Genomic DNA, 27,177 nt, shown 5'->3' with positions numbered 1-27,177 from the left:
GTTTAAGTTTCTGATGGGGGGTGGGGGTCGGTAAAAGTCAGTAGTGGGGATTGTGCTGCGCTGCAGACTGGGAATCTTAAACTGTTTCGATCAGAGGGAAATCGTATGTCTTCATAATCTCACATTACGTCAACACCAGCCGTACTGAGAAGATCATCTTTTCGCACTGACTAACCAGTCTAGCTCCATTATGGAAGCTGAGTAAGGTGCAAGGTGAATATTATTACACTGACTTATTTTTATTAAAATTCCATTTTTGGTTTCTTCCATTATACTGTATGTGGACTGCCTTTCTGATGTATACAACCGCAGATCGTTTTTGTGTTACCGCAGATTTAGGAGATAAACATACCGTGTTGGAAAATCAGAGATATATAACGATATTATAATAGCTCTAAATTTGATTTAAAACCGAACGCAACGTTTATCTCCATAACCGCATTATTAAGATTTAAAAAAAGAATACATACTGTATTGGAAAATCAGAGGTATATAACATGATTATATACCTCTGATTGTCTTAACCAATCACAATCCAGTATTTACTGAAGTCATGGTAGAATTCATGGTTAACTTCATATTGTTTCAATATGGACATAGACAAGTTGGTAAACATCGTTTGTGCGCGTGTGCGTGTGTACGGGTACCTGTGTATATCAAGGGGTTAACCACAATCTTCATACCTCGGAAATTGGTTCTTCTTCTGACACACAATCTAGTTGTTTTACTGTCCTTCGAAGACATGTTTTATAATAATCACATATTCCATTTCATTGTAAAATGTTCTCGTCACGATATGGCTGAAATATTGCCGATGTGACGTTAAATATTAACTCACTCACTCACTCTGACACACAATGAAATATTCATTATTAGAAAATACCGTGGTCATTTAATCACTAACTCAACTATTACAGGTCTTGTGTCTGTTTAATTAGCAGTACAATATACTGAATATACACATCAATACTGCCACATGGAGGCATGCAGTGAAATAACGTAGGTGTTTACAAAGGCATACAGTAAATTAGCATTGTTGAAATCAATGGAGGTGATCGACCCTGTGCTGTTGGCGAACGCACTACCCACTTGACTGTTCCCTGCTCAGGATATCAATATATCATTGGTACACACCACACGTGTGACGTTTGATTACGGCTAAAAAAGTGGATTTAACGGCTTCTTTTACCCACTAGACTCCCTTCTCGGTGTGACAAAGTCAAAATCGTCGACTGCGTTATATACCACTTGTTCTATTTATCAAGGTCACAGTACATTCACAGTGTCTTCTATGTGTGCGACATACACCATACATGCACGGTAAACCTCCTTAATCCGGGCAGAGCAGCTCCAGTTGACACAGTACTGGGCCCCGTTTCACAAAGCTCTCGTAAGCCTAAGATCTCGTAAAGCACAGGAGGTACGAATGCCACGAGAGAAGTTACGAGATCTTAGGCTTACGACAGCTTTGTGAAACGGGGCCCTGGTATGTATAGAGCCAGAGCACCTGGTGATGTTTTTGGTATTTTAGTGAAGGCATCGTAGTGATGTTCCTGCTATATTGATGCAATGGTGTGGTGATAGGACCCGTGCTCACCAGATCTCAGACTTTCCTCATCTCTTGGAGTTAATACGTTTTGTCTCAGGACCCGTCAGATTGACTTGATGAATGCAAAGAATTCACTCTTGTCATCGTCAAAGAATAATTTATTGTTACAATTATAAGGAATATGTACAGATCTGTACGCAGCGAATTCACATTCATGATACTGCTTCACATAACGAACCAAGCCCTACAACTGTGCCCACCCTGACATGTTACCTAAAACCGTACGTCACATACACAACATTGCAGCCATATTGTCAAGCTATTCTGATGAGCACGCTTAAAATGTACATCGACAAAATTCATCGAAAATATCATGAAGATATTCTAATGAACATGATAAAACGTTTTTGACAATACTGCTGCCATATATTCAGGAGGATAAAAATGAACGCTGCAGTTACAACTCTGCCCCATTTTCACGACGGTGTTATGGAGGGTAGATTACAATTGTACGTGAGATCAACAGTATTGCAGCCACACTTGACGGGAGAGTTGGAGGTGCTAAATATTCTGATAATTGACAGAAAGTGTGAACAGGACGGTGAACAAGCTGGAGGACTTATAATTGAGCAATCTCTGGAACAGGTCTCATTACTAACACCAAACACATTACACATTTCACCATATACAGTAGTGTTCTTAGGTCTCAGCACATCCGAATAGTCATTTCTCATTATCCGACGGCATGATGTGGGTTCTCAACTCAACAAAAGTACTAGAATCTGTACTTTACTGACAAAGTGTAATCTCAAATATCATATTTGTGGCAAGATACGTTGACATATAATTTAAATGACCGCTGGTCAAGACATATACAGTTACAGACCGACGTCATACCGCCGAGTAGGGTGTTGAATAACAAACAAACAACAGCCTTCGTTTAGATCAAGCTCCTGGACAAGTCATGACAAGGACAGTAACCATTTAGAGCGCCCAGCCATTCCATTTGCACGATCACATCAAATGTTCCCTCGACTTCTTGCCAACCCCGATCCAATCTGAAAAGGTAATATTACTGTTTGACAAGAAACAGAACACAGAATAACTGATACAAATCATATATATAACTACGACTCGATTGTGTTTCCTTCTATACACCGTTTTTAAAAAGTGGAAGGTGTCAGCGATGCTACAGGACATGGTCACCTTTTCTCGAAAGAGTGCACATCTACTTTCGGTTTTCAAAATGTGAATGGATAGTATTTATAAAGCATCAAAAAAGCTTAATCGTAAAATCAGTGGGAACAAATTATATCGTGCAGTACAGGTGACGTTCAAATGAAGTGCCATCACAATGGATGGACTGACGATCACACATTGACTTATGTGTCCTGTGTAACAAGGAACTGGTGACCGCCGTACACTACATGAACTTCCTGAACATGGACAGTTCCAGTGTCTGTTTGATTAAATATTAGAAACTGTCAGTCACATACATGCCAATCGATAAATTCACATTTATGTACATAAAAGTGTACATTGCAAACACGTATCTTTCGAATCACTGACTGCAATGAGATTTCAGATTTAATTAGATGGAACGGTGCCTCGGTAGTTATTGCCACGCTAATTAACCAGTAGAACATCTGCATTACATTACATGCTTGCAGACATACAGCAGATGGCAGGAGGAAAGTGAGTGTTCCAGTACATTACACAGTTTATTGCAATGGCCAGTACACTGTAACAGCTACATGTCAGCTATCATGTACATTTACTGACAATGTATCACAGAAAATGCATCATGGGGTAGACGTTATTGGCAATATGTCACCATGCAGCAAAGCGTGGACATATGTCACAGATGCAGTGGTTGAAAGAAATCTGGAGGCGTTAGTTGAACAAAAGATTCAGTGTAATACTGTGCCCGTTAGTTTAATGACGTGATCATAGGGTTTCGGTTATGTCACAGCTGCACAGGCTAATTAAGAAAGTTTTAGCGACCAACCACCACATGGATGATGTTCATAATGATAATCTGGGAATAAATACTGTACTCACATCCTTTTGTGAAGAGTGTAATTACAGGGAGTGTTGTGGATAGAGTACATGGGAATCAAGCACCTGTGTCCTGGCTAAATCACTAGTATGCGAGGGCCGCCTGAGTAGGGTTCCGTTATTACTGATAGCTGAGTAAACAGCACGAAACGAGAAGTCTTCCAGAGGCAATTAGAACAAAACTGTTTTCGAAATACATGTACATTAGTCCTTTATTGCATGCATGTAGCGGAATTATGCCCTTGAATCCTAAAGTAGGTAAGTGCCTTTATGCATGCATGAAGTGGAATGATGCCCGTGAATCATAAAGTAGGTTAGTCCTTTTATGTTTACATGCAGTGGAATCAAGCCCGTGGACCCTAATATATGTTATTTCTTTTTATGCATGCATACAGTGGAATCATATCCGCGAACACTGTAGTAGTTTAGTACTTTAATACATGCATGTTCTTTCACCGTATAGTAAGTTAGTACTTTCATGCATACACGCTGTGGAGTCATTGCCGTGAATTTTAACGTAGGTTAGTACATGCATGCATGAATGAAGTGGAACTACGGCCTTGAACCTGAAGTAGGTAAGTACGTCCGTTCATACTGCAGCGATTTTATGCAAACCAAGCCCATACTCACACCCCGATGACAAGCAGTCACATTAGTCGTAGTCGTCGTCGTCCTGAGCGTTCATCAACGACGTCTCCTCCTCATGCTTACCTTCAACGACGCTGGAGGAGGAGTTCTGTCCGCTGGATGTAGTGGAGAACAGAACTAACGCCACATATATCCCAAAACCTGGAGAGACAATATATCAAACTCAACACCCTTCAGTGATAGCACATACTGTGGGTTAGTGAGTGCTGGCTCTGTTGTAATAGTGAAGGTATTACCGATACATTTAATATTGGTAGGCATCAATGAGCAGACCTGACAAGGTATATAGTACTTATATAGATTGGTTACTTGCAGTTGATAAGTGTGTATGAGGGAGTGACTTTTGGTGAGCAGTATTCACGCTGTATCACAGAATGTGAACTTGATGTTGGTTGGAACGCCGAGGTGATGCCGCGAGTTAGTGTGTTAGCTTGATGTGGGCGAAACGCATGAGGTGATGTACACAGTACAACCAGAAATTATTGAGAATTTAAAGATTGTAAGTTTTTTATATTATTATCACTCATTACTCACGTATTAAATGTGAATATGAGCATAACATAACCCCAGATTCAAAGACAGGTGAACAGTTAGTAGTTTGTCAAGTCACCATGTACAGCAATGCAGGCTTTAATGCGGCGGGGCATACTACTGATCAAAGAAGTTAGAAAGTCGTTGTCCATGATGTCCCAATATCGAGACCACCTCTTCTTTCATTTCAGCAATATTTTGTCAGATTTTTCTTATTGACACTTTCCTTCTTAAGTCCCCAAAGATTCGATTGGATTTAGATCTTATGTCATATTTTGGGTCCGAAACGAGGCCTGTGAAAGCTTTGAGCGATGTTTTGGGTCGTTGTCCTGCTGGAAAATCCACAACTTTCCATAGAACACGTGAGCAGATGGAAATATATGTCCCTCGAGAATATCTGTGTACCGCTCACTGTTCCTATTCCATTCAAATACACAGAGGGGCGTTGCCCCTAACACAGATATGCCACCCCACACGTTAAATTTCGGACTGTACTTTGGGCGCTGATACAAAGGTTTTTCAGTTTGTTTGGTCCAGAAGTTCAGTGTATTAGGAAACAGCCACACAGAACTTTCATCTGAGAAAATCACATTGTCCCAGTTAATATTTCTATGCTGTAGGCACCAGTTCAACCTTCGCTCCTTTTGTTCAGGTTTCATGATCGGTGATGGAATTCCTCGACTTTTCTGCTAACCCATTGCATGCAGCTCAGTTCTAATTGTCTCCTTACAGCCAGACACAGTTCCTCTATCAATCATATCCAGCCTTAAGTTTTCTAAACTACTTCGTTTGTTTTTAGAAACAGGAATACTAAGCCGCCTCCTGTCACCGACAGTCAATTATCTGGGCCTACCTGCGCCTCCCTGGTGCTCAATGCCATATCCATTTGCAATATTTTTCAAAACACGATAAACAGTGGACAAAGGGATGCCTGTTCTACTTGAAATCACTTTAGCTGATCTGATGTCCTTGTTATAATACTCTAAAATCAACTTCCTCTTCTCTAAATCATCCATACTGATCGGATCACTGAAAATGTCGTCTGCTAGCAAGTAAACAAAGGGGGATAACTGTACACAAACTAATGAAAAAGGATTAACGGAGTTGTCGGAGTTGTGTCTCTGAATGAAACCAAGCACTTGATAGCTGGTCAAGGTTGTTTATACTAGAAATTCAATTAAACATATTCCTAAAATTCTCAAAAATTTCTGGTCATACTATAGGTCTGAGTGGGTGGGTGGGTGAGTTGGTGGGTGGGTGTATCAGTGGCTGTGTGAGTGAGTGTGAGAGTGAGGTTAGTATATAATACGGCGAGTCAGCTTCATGGGGGATGAAAGTCAGGAGTGATGCAGGAATAAGACGTTTACGTTATTGATACAAGGAAGGAATAATGCTGACACACCTGGAAACATAATCGGGGAGAATCATTAATCAAACCCACCATCAAAGTTGTCTGTCTGCTGAAGGGACCTAAATCTTCACGGAGAATGACGCCGTTTCACACGACTTGACCACTTTTGTCCGCGTTGTATTGTCAACACCAACACACATAGATTAGCGTTGATAAACCAAGTGAGAGTGAAGGGGGATATTGGATTTGATGTGTACATAAACAGGTGATGATGTTCTGGTAAACTGCACACTTTGCATATAATTATGTTGACGCTTGTCCTTCGCATATTCACAAACCGTAAACTGTATCAACCACTTCATATTGAGACTGACTGACTAGTACTTCTAGTACTTCTAGCCTCTCCTTTGTTTAACGCCACACTCCCATATTCCAGGTTTATGGCGACCTTAACTAATCGAGTCTGGAACAAACTATCCAGTGATCAGCAACATGAGCATCGATCTACTCAACTGGGATACGATGACATGTGTCAACCAAGTCAACGAGCCTGACCACCCGATCCCGTTAGTCGCCATTTACGACAAGTATGGATTGCTGAAGACCAAATCAAAGCCGGGTCTTCACGTGTCTCTCGCGTATCAACCTGCTCATGAACGGCCGTAAATCTGAACACACAAATGTCAATCTCAGACATGTATGTGAGGTTTCGAGTTCTGTTATCAGTGACATACCCAGAGCAACAAGGATGACGTAGCCGATGACCCCCGTGACGTTGGCCGCCGCCGCCAACAGCACGATGTTGATGACGATGGACAGGACTGGAAGATAAGGCACCAGCGGCATCTGTTTAAAGAACATTGTAGAGTGAGTGAAAACTGCACTTATTTGAGCCGTAGTAGATAAGACGCGGGTCGTTGACGTTTACGACGTTGATGAAACCTATGAGCACGAGTAAGGTCCTCAGACCATTACAGAATAAATCATGACAAATCTGGGATTTGAACCCAAACCAGGGGACTACGGCTTGGGGATGCAAGTCATGACCATTGTCATTTTGGTTGTTGTATATTTTGCATTTCGTGACCGTTGTTGTATATTTTGCATTAACAATGTAGTAACAGCATCACCTCCACCAACACAATAACAGGGACGAGCGTAGTTTCTCTTGCGTGGACGCCAAGCTGTCACGCAATGGCACAAAGCGTTTAAGTTTATAAAAGATTGAAGTAAAGCACTTTGACGCTCACTGCGTGACCTCTTGTATCAAGTCGTCGTCGTTGTTGTGGTAACACAACTATTGTTCAAATATGACATTACTCCAGTATGTTCTGAGCACCTGAATGCACGAGGTATTCAATGTCAGCTGTCGTTGCTGAACACTTCGCGGATTGGTATGTAGCCATAACTTGAGAACAACACTGTCACAAATAACACGTTTGAGTAAGCTATCATTTAGGTATTTTTCCCTCGTGACAGAACATGTATATTTAGATAGATTAACAACATACCCCATATGTTACACACATGATATAACACAGTGAGATAAACATACACATTTTAACAAAAATAATGCGTCAATCAATTGTCTGGGGTGATCATCTGATAAACTGGTCTTCCGATGTTAACTAGCGCAGTTTTTTGTTCACCGACCAATTAACATCATGGTTTGTTCAATGTCAACTGTCGTTGCTGATTTCAGGAGTGAACACTCATCACATTGGATTGGTATGTAGCCATAACTTGAGAACAACACTGTCACAAATAACACGTTTGAGTTAGCTATCATTGAGGTATTTTCCCCTCGTGACAGTAAGTGTAGATTTAGAGAGATTTACAACATACCCCATATGTTACACACATGATATAACACAGTGAGAGTGCGTCAATCAATTGTCTGGGGTGATCATCTGATAAACTGGTCTTCCGATGTTAACTAGCGCAGTTTTTGTTCACCGACCAAAGGTCATAATGGAGACAAATTTGTTGACCAAAAACTGCCTCCGTTGTTGTTCTGTCCTGTGTTGTCCCTCTCCTTATGTACATTTTGAACATTTGTTGGTTGGTTGGCTGGTTGTTTAACGCCACACTCGGCATATCACAGCTATATGGCGGTGGTCTGCAAATAATCGAGTCTGGTCCAGCCAATCCAGTGATCAACAACATGAGCATCGATTTATGCAATTGGAATTCCACGTCATGTTTCAACCAAGTCAGCGAGCCTGACCGTCCGATCCCGATCGCCTCTTACGACAAGCATGGGTTGCTGAAGATCAATTTTAACCCGGATCTTCACGGGTTTTGAACATTTGTAAATGACCTAAACATCTCATGTTAACCCAAGTTAACCTTATACAATGGGGTTGTCTTTACACCTTATATATTAACACCAGGTGTCAATAACAATTATTAAGGTGTGTCTAGATTAGTCCTTGTTAAAGGACATGTACATGTAGACCTAGAAGTCCTTGATCCAGATTTGAATGACAACGGTCATGCGGGTCATGTTGACTCGAGAGGGACAGCGGGGTAGGCTAGTGGATAACGCGTTCGCTTGTCAAGCCGTAGACCAATTGGTACAATGTGTGAAGAATATTTCTGGTGTTTCCTGCCGTGATATTGCTGGAATAATGCTAAAAGTGGCGTAAACCTAAACTCACTCACTAATTGGAGAGTGTGCAGTACTTACACTGAAGCCGTTGTGCTTAGCCGACCCGGTTTGCGTTGACATCAGCACGGACAGGAAGACTAATAGCCCTAGTAGAAGTCCTAGACACACGAACGCCAACACACGCCCGTGGAGGAGGTCGTCAATACCACTGACAAGCTGAAGTCCCAGACCCAGAGATGTGAACACTACAAGACACACGAGATACAGCAACCCTATCCTGTCCGCTAAGCCACTAAACCCTGTTCTGGGTTCACTTACTCGTCCATCACTCGACAGTAGGGGTCGTTCGTCCGTTCTAACATTTCGGTTTTCTGCATCCTCTGAACTAGTACTTCGTTCCTCTCTCCTACTAAGTAATAGAATTCCGTTTGATATAACAAAACTTAGAAATATAGATATGACGTTGAAGCTGACAAGGTTGGAAATGTCGAAGAGAAGGGCGAATAGAGATACCAGGAGCCCCATGACCACTGCGGCCCTGACAGGCACCTTGGTGGTTCTGTTCACCTTCAGGAAGGCCTTCATGAACAGTCCGTCACTCGACATGCAGTATACATGTCGTGATATGTTATATAGGTTTAAGATATTAAGGTTGCTGATACCTAACGTCGGGCCTATACTGACCACGTATTTCGCCCACTCTATATGCTTGTAAGCGAACGCAGATGGAAGAGGTGCCCGAATGTCAATTTTGGAGTACGGTACGAGGAGGATGAGTCCACAGGATGACCCTACGTACAGCAGGGTTACAATCAGTAATTCTGAGAATATTGCTCTTGGGATGGATTTCCCAGGCGTCTTGCACTCTTCTGCTGACATACAGATGATGTTGAAGCCTTGAAATGCGTAGAAGCAGGCTGCAGTCCCCGCCATTACCCCTCCGATGCCAAACGGCAAGAATCCCCCATGTTCGGTGTTGGTGATGTTCCTGTAGTCGCCGATAACCAGACCCATGATGGTGACAAACAGCAACACACACACCGACACACCCGCCAACACTGTGCTGATGAAAGCAGAGGCTTGGACTCCAAGGGAGATAATTACGATCACCACGATCTCATATGCGCATGCCAGGAAGTCCAGACTTTCGCTAAATGGCGGTCCGAGTGTGACCTTGCCGAGAGTATGGACTGTGGATTCGTGGATGTAGTTATTGAAGAGCGAGTCGAGATAGCCACTCCAGGCTCTAGCTGCAATGGCGCCACTTGTGATGTAACCTAGAGAAACAGGAAATATGTATAGTACATGCAGTTGAGTCAGTATTCACCGGCGTAGGGATTACGGTTAAGAATTGATCTCCAGCAACCGGTATTTGATACACAGGGCAAATCCGTTGATAAGCTGGTCACACTATGTGGGGCGTTGCTCATAATTCCGGTAACTAGTTTGCCTGGTCCAAAGCGGTGTCATATAATTGAACTATGTATCAAGCCGGCATATTGCCGTAAAACTATTGCGTGTAAGAAAGTTTGGTTGTATGATACAATACAATACTGTCTAAAATATCATTGTCATCAAACAGTTTACCTATAGGACTAAATGAACCAAGACCTGAGGGTGAGGAAATGAACCCAGACCGAAGGTCGGGGAGTGAAAGGGGAACTGAGGGTGAGCAACTGAACCCAAAACAAATGGTAAGGTAGTGAACCCAGACCTATGGGTGAGGACATGAATCCAGGCTTATGAGTTAGGATGTGAACCCAGACCAAAGGCTGAGGTAGATGAGCTGTATGGATGATGATGTAATCCCAGACTTCAGATTTGGGACGTGAACAGGAAGCTAAAGATGGGGTAATGAAACCACACTTACAGGTTTGAACGTGTAACCAGACCTACGGGTGAGGTAATGAACCCAGACTTACAGGTTGGGACGTGTAGCCAGACCTACGGGTGAGGTAATGAACCCAGACCTACAGGTTGGGACGTGAAGCCAGACCTACGGGTGAGGTAATGAACCCAGACTTACAGGTTGGGACGTGAAGCCAGACCTACGGGTGAGGTAATGAACCCAGGCTGACAGGTTGGGACGTGAAGCCAGACCTACGGGTGAGGTAATGAACCCAGACTGACAGGTTGGGACGTGAAGCCAGCCCTAAGCTTTGGGAAGTGATCCGAGACCATAGAGTGAGGAAGTGAACTGAGACCTAAGGCAGTGAAAGTAAAAGGGGAACTGAGGGTGAGTGAGTGAACCCAGACATCAGGCTCGGTAATATTATGTGAACCAAAACCTCATGCAATAGATATCAACGATACAGTTCTATAGCTGTCTACAACATTTGGTTGACCACAATTGGTTGGCTGGGTGTTGTTTAACGCCGCACTCAGTAATATTCCAGCTATAAGGTGGCGGTCTCTAAATAATCCAGTTTGGACCAGACAATCCAGTGATCAACAGCATGAGCATCGATCTACGCAATTGGGATACAATGACATGTGTCAAGCAAGTCAGCGAGCCTGACCACCCAATCATGTTAGTTGCCTCTTACGACAAGCATGAGATACTGAAGACCAATTCTAACCCGGATCTTCATGGGTTCTTCATTATTTAAGCGGGTTCAGTCATCAGATTGTCTATAGTTCAAAGCACAATCGATATCAGCCGTGAGAGCAGCTGTGACGAGATATATAAAATAATGGATAGACTTTCCAAACCAGCTGTGCTGTTTCATGCAGACCGAAAACAAAATACAGACTGTGAAATTAGAGAGCATGAAGAATGTATGCCCACATAGACAGAGGTTGACGTGTGATGTTGTTATACGTGCATGACGTGATCCCCTGCCACGTTTCATGAGTGTTCCAGTACAACGCACAATTCATTCCACCTCAAAGTTACGTTCGATGAGCCGAGTGTGTCATTGACGGTTACTGCATGTGTTGAAAGGTGTCATTATACAGGAGCTGGATGTGTAAAAACGCGGACGTGATTGAGGGATTATGTCCACACTAGTGGTGAAACTCAGGACATCGGGTATAGAATTAACAAAATATTCAGGGCTTGTCCTGAATTCGATATCAAGGTTTTGGGTGTACGTAAAAGACGTAAGGGCCTGACACGACCGGGCCATTCTTCTGTCCTATCCGGCCCTTCCCCCATCCTATCTACCTCGGAACCTCCCCTATCCTACACCATCCCCTTCTCCTCGACCAGTACAGATTCGGGTTTGAATTGGTCTTCAATAACCTGCCAAGTCAGGTGGTCAGGCTCGTTGACTTGGATGACAGAAGTCAATGTTTCCCAATTGAGTAGATCGATGCTCATGCTATTGATCACTGGATTGTCTGGTCCAGACTCGATTATTTATATAAAACTGGAATGTCGGCGTTAAACAACAAACATACAGACGTCTCCCTCAAGGTGCGTGTACCTACCCACGAGAGTCATCCAGCCCACAAGGAAGGCCAGCAGCTCGGAGGCACTCTCGTAGACGTAGGTATATGTTGCACCAGTCTTGGGTATCCTTGCGCCGAACTCCGCGAAACAAATAGCGTTTATGACGGTCACTAAACCGGCCATGAGGAAGGACAGCAACACACCTGGTCCTGGGGGGTAAAGAGGCACATTGGTCAGTCAGGGATTCTTCTAAATTGTAGACCCAACTTCGTGACAAGCGTTCGAGTTGTTCTTTTATCGTTTATTCAATACACAGTTGGTGTATTTCATTTCATTTTTCACAGTGCCGTGCCATGTTTGTTTTACAATGGAAAGACTTTATTATGCTAAGTCACACATTTCACCAAATATTGCAGACACATGAACAATTTACTTCAAGGGACTTCACATGTGTGTATGTTGTTCTAAATGCAGTCATCATTTTGGGTTAACGATAGCCAAATAGGTAATATGTAAATAAGTAAAGCTACACACATGAAGTTCGTAAAACTGATAAAAAAAATTACCGTTCCTGTATATTTGTTGAGGTAAATATGGCATATATAAAGAGCCGAGGATAAGGATTGGCTTGTGTGTATAACGGCGGCGAATAACGCCGCACGTGTATCCCCTAGTCACGCCATGACTAACACTCTTTCTGTGAAAGCCGCACAAGCATGCATGTGGTTAATCGTCTACAGCCTGCATTGGTGTGGTCTTGCTAACACGTGACCTTCAGGCATAACACGATATGTCAGGTTGATGTGGCAGGAAAGCCTGAGGTGATGCAGAATTTCTGCTCGGATCGGCAGAGACATACAAATGTATTTTGTCTATAAGGTTTACACAATAGGCAATTTACAGTTACTGTATCATATCCAATCCCATTTCACTGATTTACCCGCCTGAACGACGAATAAAGGACACAAGTGAAGTTGTCTCATCTGTTTCACATTTACACACAAGTATTGAGATTCAGACTGACAAAAACAATCAATGGCGCCGTGAGACAAGGCAGTGGGTTTCTGGTTTGAGTTGGTCAACTCCTCCTATATATCGAGTAATATTCCACAGTTCCTGCCTTTGGCGTTCATCTGAATTACATCATCTCGCAGTGTTCTTTATTGACTGGCTTGCGACTCTGGCTTGAACGTTGTTTTATGAAGGTCACAACAGTCTTAGTAAAGCATTCGAAAGGTTTTACAGAAAAGTAGAAATATGAAGGGCATTTCCAAATTTGAAATAGCGGAATTCCCCATTTGAACTAGAAGTGAATGATTAACTTGCAATTGCAAGTGCTAACGACATTCTAGACTTACATCAGGTAATGCCTCACCTGCATATTCTTTAGCTGCCACGCCCACCAGTACATATATTCCCACCCCCACCGTGCAGCCCACGCCCATGAAGGTGAGGTGGGTGGTCGTGAGACATCGCTTCAGCTCCGTACTGTGGTCGTGCTCGGAGATTACCTTTTTCTTCTTCATCCGGTTCAACAGGAACCACAACCTGTCCTTCGCACCCCCCATTGCTCACGTTGACGGATTTGTTATTTCCGCATCCTGTACAATGTGTATTTTCTTGTAATCACATGTACTGCCACTGGCGTTGGTTAAATATCATTCTTTTCTAACTGCTATATTTGAAATTAGGCCTTAGTGACGATATTCATATTTTTCCATGCAACATATGTAGTTCGATATTAATATTGGAATTTTACTAATCAGGCATTTCGGTTGCCATGGTTGCCATTACGTATTGAGCTTCTGAGGGCGTTAACGTCTCACAGCTGCTCGAGGAGCATGAACATGAGCTTGACTCCTGAGAGTTTCTAGGACTTGAGTCCTGCCCCACAACGAAGCACATGTGACACATGTGGTCTCACCTTAGGCAAGTGAGTTTGTTCAAAATTGTCTCTGTTCACCCAGCAGGAAAATGGGTACCCGGTGGAAAAAAATCATATGACTATAACCTTCTAGCGCTTAACAGGCAGCTTGGGTTATCCGGGGTAATAATGTGCTGTGCCTTGATTGTTAGCGCTATGAGCATACCTAGTGTGGAGTTTGGCGCTATATAAATGGACACATTATTATTATTATTACGTAGTCTATACTCGTAGGCTCCAATTTAACTCAATACTGCGACACCAACGGGCAGGATGACACCCACACAATATCAAAGGAACTCAGAGAGTGACTGAGTGTTATGTACGCCGCGGTTATCCCTCGGTACATGTACGTGAACACCATCGAGTCAGAACAAGGCAAGCATCCCCGATGGCATGAGTAAGTATAAACGTCACACAGTTACACGCTCCAGGATCCAACATTATAAACATCTGATCCACATTTTATCTCGCTTTTATCATTAACATGAGGCAGAATACAAAGTCTGCCCAGAATCCACTGGATCTGTTAACGAGTGAGTGGGTCAGTATGGTTTTACGCCGCTTTTAGCAATATTCCAGCAATATCACGGCGGGGGACACCAGAAATGGGCTTCACACAATGTACCCATATGGGAAATAGAACCCGGGTCTTCAGCGTGACGAGCGAACGCCTTAACCACTAGGCTACCCCACCGCCCCATTTGTTAACGAAGAACTCAACATTACTAGAAATCATTAAATGCTTTGATATATTTTATCACATAGATGCTTTCAACGTGGCATATAAACATGCAACATTCAAGATGTTGGTATATTCAGAAAAAATACATACATACGTCGATACTGATGTTCTAAAACCTGAACTGAATCCCATAACAAAATAACAGCTTGCGTGACTATAATATTCATACCAGCAGTTATAGGAGAACGGTGTGGCATATGACACAACACAACGCGATATACATATCTATCCATGCCGCGCTTGCATTTTACCGACTGACATTTAATACAAAATGATCTGTGGTTAAGTTCGGTTATATAGCCAGAGGACATAACACACACAGGCGGACGGAATATATCGGACACGGAGAATTCGTTACATACCAGATGGCATGGTTAGTAGGTTCGTTTGTATCATCTGTACTGCAGGTGTTAAAAGCCTTGCAAAATGCGCGGTTGTGTATGATTTAATGGCGAACGAATTATGCATTAAAATGTTCGCTTGAAACAGTGGTTTCACGGTGTAACTTTAAACAATACGTACCTTCTCCCCAGACATTCCCTGAAGTTCAAGATTAATCCTCTGACGTGTACAGCAGTTGGTAATGTAAGCTATACAACAGCTGTAATTCGAGCCTCATCACGTCCTTACATAGCACGTCCTCGCTGGCTAAAAAACCTACACTGGTAACTGCGTCTTCGCTCAACCATAAATATCAGATTGCCAGTATTTACATCTTTGCTAGACAGCGTATGTCACGGTGACCTATTTGAGTATCCAATTCAGACTCACCTGGACAAAACCTGGTGTGAAGTCACTTCCCTTGTCTTCCGGGCACTGCCTGGCAAATACCAACTAGCATTACCCTATTACAACTTTCACCGGCAATGTAACATGGTAGTATAATATATTGTTGAACAATGTTGTGCTTGTATCAAATTGTTTCTTTTCAAATTCCCTGTGTTTTGACATTAATTGGGGCGGTTGGGTGGTTAAAGCGTTCGCTCATCACGCCGAAGACCCGGGTTCGATTCCCCACATGTATGTGGATACGATGAGTATTAAGCCCGTTTCTGGTGTCCCACGCCGTAATAGTATTGTAATATTGCTAAAGGCGGCGTAAAACCTCACTCACTCACTCACTCACGTTGACAATACATGTAATTAATTGTCGGGAATGTATTCAAGAAGAATACACATATTTGTGAACATGCTCAAACCAAGTACCTGGTTGCACTCATGACTTTTTCCACTTTCACAATTCGGTAAGAGGACACGAAATGTCTATATTTTAACTTCGATAGTTGTATAACTGTGATGGCCTAAATGCTACAAGATCTCGGTAGTAAATCTCATCCACGCCTGGTCCCGCCTGGACGCTTGATCCGTCCCTGTTGAGTGTTCTGTGCGTGTTTACAGGTAAACAAACCATGAACATATTTTCTGTAGCGACCGTCGGCTAAGCGTGCTTCTCATCCGATTGTGTGTGAGGGATTATGGACAGATTTTGCTGGAACACTTCTTAAGTGCAACCACTTCGTATTACGAAAATCTCGGAATAAGCCTACCGGAGTGCGCCATTCTATAATAATTATGCAATGAACGATACACACAGGCACACACACAGACGCACACATAGATTGGAAGAGAGAGAGAGAGGGTTGGGGAGAGAGCGAATGAGTGAGAGAGAGAGGGAGGGAGGGAGAGAGAGAGAGCGAGCGAGTGGGGGAGGGAAAGAGGGAGACATGCACACACACACACTCATACGCACACACGCCTATCTGCTGATAAAGGAAATTGCATGGTGATATTGAAATAGATTATTGTGCACCAGACGCTGTAGGCAATTATTGTCCTCTTAAAGAATTTCTGAATTCACATCTAAAATCTATTAATTATGCGCACACTGCCGACAGATGTGTGACACTACTTATTGACTCTATTAACATATATCGATAATATGATTTAAGAACTGGACATCAGCTGCTGAACGAAATACACTTGTGCACGTAAACCGGATGAGGGGAAAAGGATTCAGGTGTCTTTTCTGCACCCGTTCAAGATCTAAACTCGGGCTTTGTGGAGCGCAATAGTGCAGTATGTGGCGTCTGCCTATCACGCTGAAGGCCCGTGTTCGATCCCTGGTAGAGTCACCTTAGTTCGGGTCCCGTGGTGGGCACATTTGCGTAGTATCCTTGGACAAGAGACTTAGATCCACATTGTCTCAGTTCACCCAGCTGTAACATGGGTACCCGTGAGAATGTGCTGGCAATGTGAGTGTTTAGTTCATTGCGACGAACAGGCAGCGTGGCTGTATGATCCCCAGGGGGTTGAAAACGTATCGAAAAGTACGATCGTGTCCTATGACCGGGGATAGTAATGTACGTAGCGCTGTGAGCAGGCAATGTGCCTGGATATGAGCGCCATATAAGCGGACTATTACTATTACATGGATATTACAAGGCATTCACAATGTGAAACATCTCTGCATGATCAATACAGTTGTTATCCTGTACTAATATATGAGTCATTGTAGACTGTATGCTTTGAACAATGAAATCAGTTTATGAATTTGTGTCCGTCTAAAATTTCCGAGATGCTGCCCACTTTGATGAAACGCACAATCATAATGTGCTCACGTATCGAACCGGAATTCAAACCAGTAATCAGTATTAACTCACTTGTATCTGCCGGGCCCAAGGTAGGTAACTGTGGACAGCAAATTGTAGTGCCTGAGGTAAGTGGGCCGTCGGTACCTCCACCAAGTTAATGAATATACCAAGTCAGAAACACTTGCAAAACTATCTTTTGTCGAATAAACACAATGAATATCGACATAGTCAATATGAATTATTATTGCATTGCAGGTTCAGCAACAAGTGATTTGCTCGTATCGATCAGCGAACAGCTGTGCTATGATATCCTGCAAACATAACAGTATCGCCATGTATGATCCAAACTGCGGGATACTGCTATATACCTATTTGTACACAGGAGATATCAGTTTCTGACATAGATACATACACTGACGATACACACATAAACAATGAGTATTTCATGACAGAATCAATACTACAGAAGCCCACTATTCCCACTATCGGTGTGAAATAATATTTAGAAATGAGTTTAAATTACTTATTTCAATACAGACACAAGGAAACAAGCTACACATATATTACACTTTCATTTCAAACAGGCATATTTATCTATCCTGTATTACTGACTGAGTGAGTTTGGTTTTACCCACTTTTTAGCAATATTCCAGCAACATCACGGCAGGGGACACCAGAAATGGGATTTACACATTGTACCCATGTGGGGATTCGAACCCGGGTCTTCGGCATGACGAGTCGACGCTTTAACCACTAGGCTACCACACTGCCCCCTATCCTGTATTAATGTTTAGACAAAGATATATATATTTTTCTTTTTTTTCCGTTTGTTCATAACTACCTATTTGAAAGATAGCAATCGAAACAGATTACGTGAAGTAATACATTGCAGCTGCTCAATAGGAATAGATAGCTGACGACCTTTTCGTCTGATCTTGAAGCAGTCAGTTCGACTATGTGGAAGTACATAATGGTCAGCCAGTTATATTTTATATTCACCTGCCTCGGTTATATATTCCATTCTAGAGGATCACTGAAAATTAGTGATTATACCAGGTGTTCGCAAAGAGGATAAGACATTATTTTGAAAATGACAAGTATGACATGTGTGGGACACCCGGTGTCAGGACAGCTTCACAGGCAATTATATAGGAGTGGCCATTGTACGTGAAGTATAGGTGGGATACTGTCAGCATGTACATAACTATATCAGTACAACAATTTGAAACTTGCACACGCACACGCAAATACGTGACGGAAGAGTTAAAGACCGTTAATGTATTTATACGCATGAATACATGACACATGTTATGGACAAGTAAAAAGGAAGTTGTTATCCATAACACGGGCCATGGATTTATGATCGTGTAACTTCTAAATACCTTTCAAGAAATTAATTATTACGCAGTCAGTGAACTTACGGGTGTGGTCATAAAACCAGTGGTTGATAACATGAGCAATGGCCGCAGTCTGTCTGACATTGCGACTCTCTATCACACCACCACCGCCTCACCATCACTAAGTCTTGTCCTATCCACAAGTAAGTTAAAGAGACCCAGTCGTATGTGTATATGTTACCAGGGGTGATGTTTCACTGACGTCATCCTTCCACACATACCGTACTTCCTCTACTAAGCGCCGGTTATGGAAGTCTGTTGAAGAAATAAGCGCCGGGCACTTACGGAGCAAATACGGTACGTTCAACACCGATAATGATCGAATGATTACAACATGTAGTACAGTTTGTTGATTATTTGCAAATATGGAGCCACGCAATATAGGACCGTTCTACCCTATTACTGTAGTACGTAAGTCCCAAAATATTTCGAGTCAGTTGAAGTGTACCAGGTTTTTAATCGTAGTATTTTTGTGTTTTTAATGTATGGCTAAATCTCAGCATCAACGCCAATGGCTGAAGGGATGGTGTAAGTCCAACTAGGGTCCATGCAGGTAGCAAAAGCAATGTAAGTCCCCATGGTCCCTGGTATGGTGATCTACCTTCAGTTGTTGGCGATCAATAACCTGTTTTTATATTGTGTTGTAGTGTATAGTGATATATTTTTATGATAGTGTGCTAGTTTTAAATTAAGAGCTGTGACATTCTAGTAGTTTTACTGTCCTTCGCTGACAGGTTTTTATATTCTCAATTTATTGTTTCTTATATTGATATCAATTAAATTGTTCTCGTCACGATATGGCTGAGATATTGCCGATGTGACGTTAAATTTTAACTTACTCACTCACTCACTATTACTGTATATTCTCGAATAAACGCCGAGTACGGAACAATCTCCGATTCTCGATTGAAAAAGGGGGCTTTATTAAACGTTATTAAACGTGGGTAGTTTATTCACACATGGGATTTGTTGTGATATCACCTTTACTAATAAACGTTGGGATGGAGCATGTCTGAAATGCATAATATGCCCAGGTGTTTAAGCGAGGACTCCTACAACTGTCACAGTACTGGCGGTAATTAAGGTACATCCGATTTGCAACCATAAGCTGTATTATAGGACTGTCATCTAGTAGTGGGTAATGTACACGTACAAGCCAAACAGCCCTACACTAAACCAGTCCGGTGTATCTTGTTGTAGTCACAGGCAAGTAGAATTAGGCTCTGCATATGGAAAATAACAAGCATTCACAGCGACAGTCTGTGGTTAACCTACGTGGCATTTGGGAATATTCATAGACGTTGTCGCTCTATATTCGGAAGATAAGTACCACTGAGAATATCATGTAATACGTATGTACAACATTGCGTTCGGGAGTCTTGTCACGACAAGGTCTGTGTCACCGTGTCCTTGATAGCGGCCTTGCTCGACCGCACACACAACTTTTAAATAGATTATCTGCTGTGCATATTTACCTGACTTCATGTCTCAACCTCACGATTTTACCGCTATCGCTCATGTCAAATGTACCTCGCTATTACAACAAAAGAAAACCGCTGTGACGTTTGGTGTTACGGTATGACGAGGTGACTACCTTGGCCACGTGGCAAGGCAATGGAACAGCCACCGCAGAAGAATGTGCCCTATTAAATAATCGAAATAGAAGCACTTGATTCAAACTTACCTTGTACAAGCTAGGTACAGTGAACACGGCGTTAACGGTTTGCAGATGATCTAGGAAAGAATATTCACCGTAATAACAGCATATTTGTGCCTTCTTTGACCTTTGACACGGTATGTTTGTTGACAGTGAGTCTTCCGTGTACTGTTGACGTATTATTGACTGGACGAGTCTATTTCAGTGTGGGGGTCAGACGCGGTCAATCGTGACTGGGTTGACTGACGCCAGCTACCAAGCTGTCGTGCTGGTTCAAGCTTGCTGTCCCGAATAGATCTCTCTCTCATATATATCTGCCCCTACCTGTAAGGCATTGCAGTACATGTACAGTACACCCTCTCTCTCTCTCTCTCTCTCTCTCTCTCTCTCTCTCTCTCTCTCTCTCTCTCTCTCTCTCTCTCTCTCTCTCTCTCTCTCTCTCTCTCTCTCTCTCGCTCTCTCTCTCTCTCTCTCAAGAAATAATTTCAAACTAAACACGTTGCATTATTTCCCCAATGTGAGCATATTTTAAATTGAGAAATGGCCGGAGCCCTTTCTGGTATCGGGCGAATTCCATTACCAATCACATATGGTCTTTCTCACATTGCTAAGCTTGTCGTGTTGGGTGATCGGGCTCGCTGACTTGGACGAAGCATGTCATCGTATCCCAGTTGCATAGATCGATGCTCATTATGCCAGTATGTCTGCATTGACTGGTGCAGGTTCGATTCTGTCGGGACCGCCATCTTATAGCTGGAATATTGTGCGGCGTTGCACAACACACAAATCACAGATGTCACGGATGATAAGAGACGCGTAGTGCATGAGGAGTTATCTCCCTTTATGTCGCCTTCGAGGTATTCAGTCACATGCATGTTATTTTTATGTGTCAGTTTCATAACAGCATTGCCACCGTTTTACCTCTGGTTGTAGATGTGGCAAATGTTGTCATTCTGTTTGACAGTTCCTTTCCATGCACATATAGAATCTCTATTACTGCCAGTGAGCGTCACTACATCACGAAGCACTGACATGTTGGCAGGTACTGGATATACATGCGTCCTTCCCATCTCACGCCAGCCTGCTTCACATTACGACGTGAAACAACATTAAAACTTGCCCTGTCATTGCGGCTGTGGTAATTTATGCCCTGATGTTTATGAAAAGAATTACTCTTACACTTGCACACCCGTGTAGTAGCCAGCTTGACCTTTCTATATCTACATCTATTACAGACGAGCTTTCGAATCAAAGCGACTTCATCTACGTCAGAAACACAATCAAATTCACAAATAATGAATAACATTTGTTCCATTATACATGTGTTTTGCTTGCCTGTCCTCAAGCAGGTTGAGGCTGGAGATAAGAAACACATAAAAAAAAGACTGTTGAACGGATGGTCCAACTGTGACGAATGTCTGCTGGTATGCATTGCTTTACACCTAAATGTCAGAAGCGGCCATAAAATACATGTAGCAGTTCTGACAGATAGTATCATCAATTTAACATGAATATTCCTTCCAGACTTAGTAAACTGACTCCAGGCTGGCCTGTGACAATTCAATCCTCCTCTAGCACCAGTAAACTGACTCCAAGCTGGCCTGTAACAGTTCGATCCACCTCTAGCACCAATAAACTGACTCCAGGCTGGCCTGTAACAGTTCGATCCACCTCTAGCACCAGTAAACTGACTCCAGGCTGGCCTGTAACAGTTCGATCCTCCTCTAGCACCAGTAAACTGACTCCAAGCTGGCCTGTAACAGTTCGATCCTCCTCTAGCACCAGTAAACTGACTCCAGGCTGGCCTGTAACAGTTCGATCCACCTCTAGCACCAGTAAACTGAGTCCAGGCTGGCCTGTAACCGTTCGATCCACCTCTAGCACCAGTAAACTGACTCCAGGCTGGCCTGTGACAATTCGATCCTCCTCTAGCACCCGTAAACTGACTCCAAGCTGGCATGTAACAGTTCGATCCACCTCTAGCACCAGTGAACTGACTCCAGGCTGGCCTGTGACAATTCGATCCTCCTCTAGCACAAGTAAACTGACTCCAAGCTGGCATGTAACAGTTCGATCCACCTCTAGCACCAGTAAACTGACTCCAGGCTGGCCTGTGACAGTTCAATCCACCTCTAGCACCAGTAAACTGACTCCAGGCTGGCCTGTAACAGTTCGATCCACCTCTAGCACCAGTAAACTGACTCCAGGCTGGCCTGTGACGATCCACCTCTAGCACCAGTAAACTGACTCCAAGCTGGCCTGTAACAGTTCGATCCTCCTCTAGCACCAGGGTAACAGCAAGTACGAACTTTGAGATGTGACGCGGTAGCGATTTGTTGACAGACCCTCAACCCAGAAAACAACAGAGGGGTCCAAAGCTTGAGTTGATGGCCTGTCTCTTTGGTATCCTCAAACGTGTGATCTTACACAAAGATTGCTGACTTCATCCTTCCCATCCTCGAGCTTTCAGGGTATTATATATCAGTTTTATGATAAAAATACCAGCGTACCGTTGTACAAAGCGATCTTAGCGCTAAGGTGACCGTAATTCCCATACCTTAACATGGATTTAATATCGTATTAGCGCTAAGTTTGTTTTGTACAACAGCACCCACGACCTATCCACCAACACCCTGGAGTGTTCCAGCTAATGGCACCCATGAGCGTTCGAGCTTTCCAGTTCCGAGTCTGGACTTCAAGTTTGTTTTCCTTCGCATATGACACACCGGGATATTACTGGAATATACTCTTCAAAACAATATTTAACACGACTATTATTTTAATAAATTGAAGGACAAAATTGCTGACCCCTCCCCAACCACCCCCACACACACACACACACACCTCGCCAGAACAAAATGGTGGACCCCATATAAAATCATCATCATCATCATCATCACCCCCACCACCACCCACACACACACTTGGCCTATATGAATATAGGGTATTATAAGTAATGTTTTTCACACATTGTGTATTTCAATAAATTTTAACATTTTGTCACTTGAAGCTAAAGTATTTAAGTTGATATACTATGCGGATCGAGTCGCTTTGTTTCGTTTTTTCACTAAAAATACATGAAAGATCAAGCTGATGTATACAGGGATAAGATTACTTATCAACACAATGAGGCATGGATTTCCACAGCGGAGGTAAGAAATGAGAAAAGACAACTTTATATAATATTTTATGCGGAATTTAATTTAGGCGACAGATGGAAACACAGGAAAATATGGATAATTTAACACATTAACACTGAAACACAGTTTGTGGGATTTCGATTTCACAACAGCTTGTCAAACCGGTCGTTTCTTACATATGAGTTTCATGGTTCAATCACCTGCCAAGTAATCACAAAAGAGTGCAAGTCCTCTACGTTGACAGACCAGGCAGAATGACGTGGGCAACTAAACGTCGTAGAATGCCATAACTAGCATTCTAAACTGTTGGCAGTGTCCTATGTTAGAGAATGCCACCTCGAGTGCATGCCACATGTTGACAGGCCAACAAGACATGGCGCTATACTGCAACTAGAATAACGTGGCCAAGTAATTATGTATTCACAGAGCAGCGAGACTGAAATGACCAAATAAACATCAATATAGAGCCATGTCTGCGTTGCCAGACCAGGCAGGATGACGTGGCCATGGTGACAAGTATCTGTATTGGCAGATCAGACAGCACCAAATATCCATGTGGACACGAAACTTTATTGACGGAACAGACAGCATGACCACACGCGTGTTGATATTGATATTATGGGCGGCATGAGTTTCAGATGAGGCGTTCACACTGAGGCAAGGCCGTTGCTGTGATATCCTCACTGACAACTGACGCTACATTAAAGCAAGGCTTGGCTCACCTTTCACAACACAGTGATTAAAAATGACAAGCAAGGTGCCCAATCACTGGAAATATTGTCCCACATCTGCATAAACCGCCATCGTGAGCAGATCATACATACATACATACATACATACATACATACATACATACATACATACATACATACATACATACATACATACATACACACACACACACACACACACACACACACACACACACATACATACATACATATATACATCATCAGTCTTCCTATATACAACAACTGTTGATTACCAATCGCGGGAGGAAATTACAACAGCCCCCAGGCGATATAGATGTACTTTAACGCCAGCTGTTTTTGCTACTGGTAACCGATTATTCCAGGGTCATCCTTCAATATATAATGGAATTATTTGTGCGCATTTTGGAAGCTCGATCACTCTCTCCTGCTGTCTCATTACAGAAAAGCCTGATTATTCGCTAGAAATAAAGTACTAGTCTTAGTTTGTCGACAGCATGCATTGGTCAATGAGTTCAGCTAATCGGGAGTGAGTTTAGTTTTACGCCGATTTAGCAATATTCCAGCAATATCACGGCGGGGGACACCAGAAATGGGTTTTACACATTGTACCCATGTGGGGAATCGAACCCGGGTCTTCGGCGTGACGAGCGCACGCTTTAATCACTAGACAACCCCACCGCCCCTGCAAGTATGGAGACTTACACAGTAACATATACCTGCGTGTTCAGACATTTATTCACTTGAAACAAACTTGTTTTGTAATAATTGTTTCATCGGCATTAGCCTAGTGGTTAAAGCGTTGGCTCGTCACGCCGAGGACCCGGGTTCGAATCCCCACATGGGTAAATTGTGTGAAGCCCTTTTCTGGTGTCCCCCGCCGTGATGTTGCTGGAATATTGCTAAAAGCGGCGTAAAACCAAACTCACTCATCGGCATTCCAGGAGGTGGTGACTCAATAGCTTGATAATGATTTAAGAATCTACGTCGAGACGTCGCTCTATGCAATAAATAAGAAGTTGTCATCCATAAAGTTGTATGTTTCATTTTTGTTTTTTATTATATAAAACGCTGTATCTGTGGATATCCTGGTATGGGTGATATTCGGATCCTATTTTGGACAGATTTGTTTGGGTGTTTCACCACAGTGGTCAACGTGGTAGACCTACATCGGGTTTTCATCCCACTTTTCGCAGACACGCCGTGGCATGACTGGAATTGTGTTCATAGCAGCGATACACCCTACTCACTCGGAATAACGCCTATGCCTGGACGTTTAACATGTGAAGTTCTTTCCATCGTAAATGACGAATCCGATTGTGTGTGAGTGTGTGAATGTTGCCAACACTATCCCAGCTGTATCACGGAACGTCGTCAATAATCAAGAACAGGGAAAACAGGTTATACGCCGTCGAGAATATTCAGGCTATATGCGTCTGTCTGTAAATAATCGAGTCTGGAACAGACAAACCAGTGATCAACAGCGTGAGCATCGATCTACGCAATTTGGATACGATGACATGTTTCACCAAAGGCAGCGATCCTGACCACCCGATCCCGTTAGTCGCCTCCTACGACAAGCATGGATCTTTAGTGAGTTTCCGACCTGCAGAGGCCCTCAAAGTACATGTTGGTTACTCTTTGGGAAAGAAAGCCTTTCGGTTTTTATCACAATTGTAATAAATATTCTAAGTAGTAGGATCAAGGGAGTATGGGCATCGTCATCATCACTATTTCGTCGTCGAAAATCGATACATCGGTAAGTGCGTCGGGTGGCCAAGATGTGTAAGGCGACGCTATTCGGTAATAAGAGTTCGAATATGCAGATATGTCTGGAACTAAATTCTCGACTACTCAGCGCCATATGCGTGACGATTGACTGTTCATTCTCGATCTGAAGCAGGCTTCCCATTCGGCTTCCAACACAGGCTTCCCTCACAGGGTCACCACACAGGCTTCCAACAAAGGCTTCCCTCACAGGGTCACCACACAGGCTTCCAACACAGGCTTACCTCACAGGGTCATCACACAGGCTTCCAACACAGGCTTCCACATATGCTTCCCCACACAGGCGTACCTCACATGTTCAACACACAGGATGACGTCACATGTTCCACACACAGGCTTACCTCACATGCTCCACACACAGGCGTAGCTCACATGCTCCACACACAGGCTTACCTCACATGCTCCACACAGGTGTACCTCACATGCTCCACACACAGGCTTACCTCGCACGCTCCACACACAGGCTTACCTCATATGCTCCACACACAGGCTTACCTCACATGCTCCACACAGATGTACCTCACATGCTCCACACACAGGCCTACCTCACATGCTCCACACACAGGTTTACCTGACATGCTCGACACACAGACTTACCTCACATGCTCTACACACAGGCCTACATCACATGTTCCAAACACACTTACCTCACATGTTCCACACACAAACTTACCTCACATGCTCCACACACAGACTTACCTCACATGCTCCACACACAAACTTACCTCACATGCTCCACACACAAACTTACCTCACATGCTCCACACACAGACTCACCTCACATGCTCCACACAGATTCTCACCTCACACGCTCCACACAGGCGTACCTCACATGTTCCACACAGGATTACCTCACATGCTCCACAAACAGACTTACCTCACATGCTCCACACACAGGCGTACCTCACATGCTCCACACACAGGCGTACCTCATATGTTCCACACACAGGCTTAGCTCACATGTTCCACAAACAGGCGTAGCTCACATGCTCCACACACAGGCGTACCTCACATGTTCCGCACACAGGCTTACCTCACATGCTCCACACACAGGCTCACCTCACATGCTCCACACACAGGCTT

The 27,177-nt window shown here is 43.2% G+C and overlaps 1 protein-coding gene and 1 long non-coding RNA gene across 5 annotated transcripts; one reads left to right on the top strand and one right to left on the bottom strand.

Annotated features, from left to right (window-relative positions):
- Nucleotides 1–1,689: 1,689 nt before the first annotated feature.
- Nucleotides 1,690–20,729, bottom strand: LOC124256275 (cationic amino acid transporter 4-like). Of its 4 annotated transcripts, none has more exons than XM_046690247.1 (7): nucleotides 20,484–20,726; nucleotides 13,518–13,743; nucleotides 12,181–12,351; nucleotides 8,827–10,025; nucleotides 6,872–6,983; nucleotides 4,319–4,396; nucleotides 1,690–2,607 (listed from the first exon to the last, which is right to left on the bottom strand). In XM_046690247.1, the coding sequence occupies exons 2-7, from the start codon at nucleotides 13,708–13,710 to the stop codon at nucleotides 2,564–2,566; spliced, it is 1,797 nt and encodes a 598-aa protein (XP_046546203.1). In that variant the 5' UTR covers nucleotides 13,711–13,743; nucleotides 20,484–20,726; the 3' UTR covers nucleotides 1,690–2,563. The 4 variants fall into 4 exon arrangements, 3 of the variants coding, with proteins under 3 accessions (XP_046546203.1, XP_046546201.1, XP_046546202.1); XM_046690245.1 differs by having other exon boundaries at nucleotides 4,238–4,396; nucleotides 20,484–20,722; XM_046690246.1 differs by lacking the exon at nucleotides 20,484–20,726 and adding an exon at nucleotides 17,472–17,644 and having other exon boundaries at nucleotides 4,238–4,396.
- LOC124256278 lies at nucleotides 11,103–25,837 on the top strand. The gene is made up of 3 exons (XR_006892866.1): nucleotides 11,103–11,132; nucleotides 24,240–24,241; nucleotides 25,723–25,837. It is a non-coding gene; the product is annotated as an uncharacterized LOC124256278 (long non-coding RNA).
- Nucleotides 25,838–27,177: the final 1,340 nt, after the last annotated feature.

The sequence above is a fragment of the Haliotis rubra genome, unplaced genomic scaffold (assembly GCF_003918875.1).
Source record: "Haliotis rubra isolate DU_JTF1 unplaced genomic scaffold, ASM391887v1 Scf622, whole genome shotgun sequence".
Taxonomy (NCBI): Eukaryota; Metazoa; Mollusca; class Gastropoda; order Lepetellida; family Haliotidae; genus Haliotis; species Haliotis rubra.
This window is presented reverse-complemented; position numbering and strand designations above follow the sequence as displayed.

Coding starts and splice junctions, on each gene's coding strand:
- LOC124256275 (XM_046690245.1), bottom strand. CDS start 13,710: ATGGGGGGTGCGAAGGACAGGTTGTGGTTCCTGTTGAACCGGATGAAG. Junction 10,026..12,180: donor GGGCTGGATGACTCTCGTGG/GTAGGTACACGC, acceptor CTGTTTCTCTAG/GTTACATCACAAGTGGCGCC. Junction 6,984..8,826: donor CTAAGCACAACGGCTTCAGT/GTAAGTACTGCA, acceptor TTCTTTAAACAG/ATGCCGCTGGTGCCTTATCT.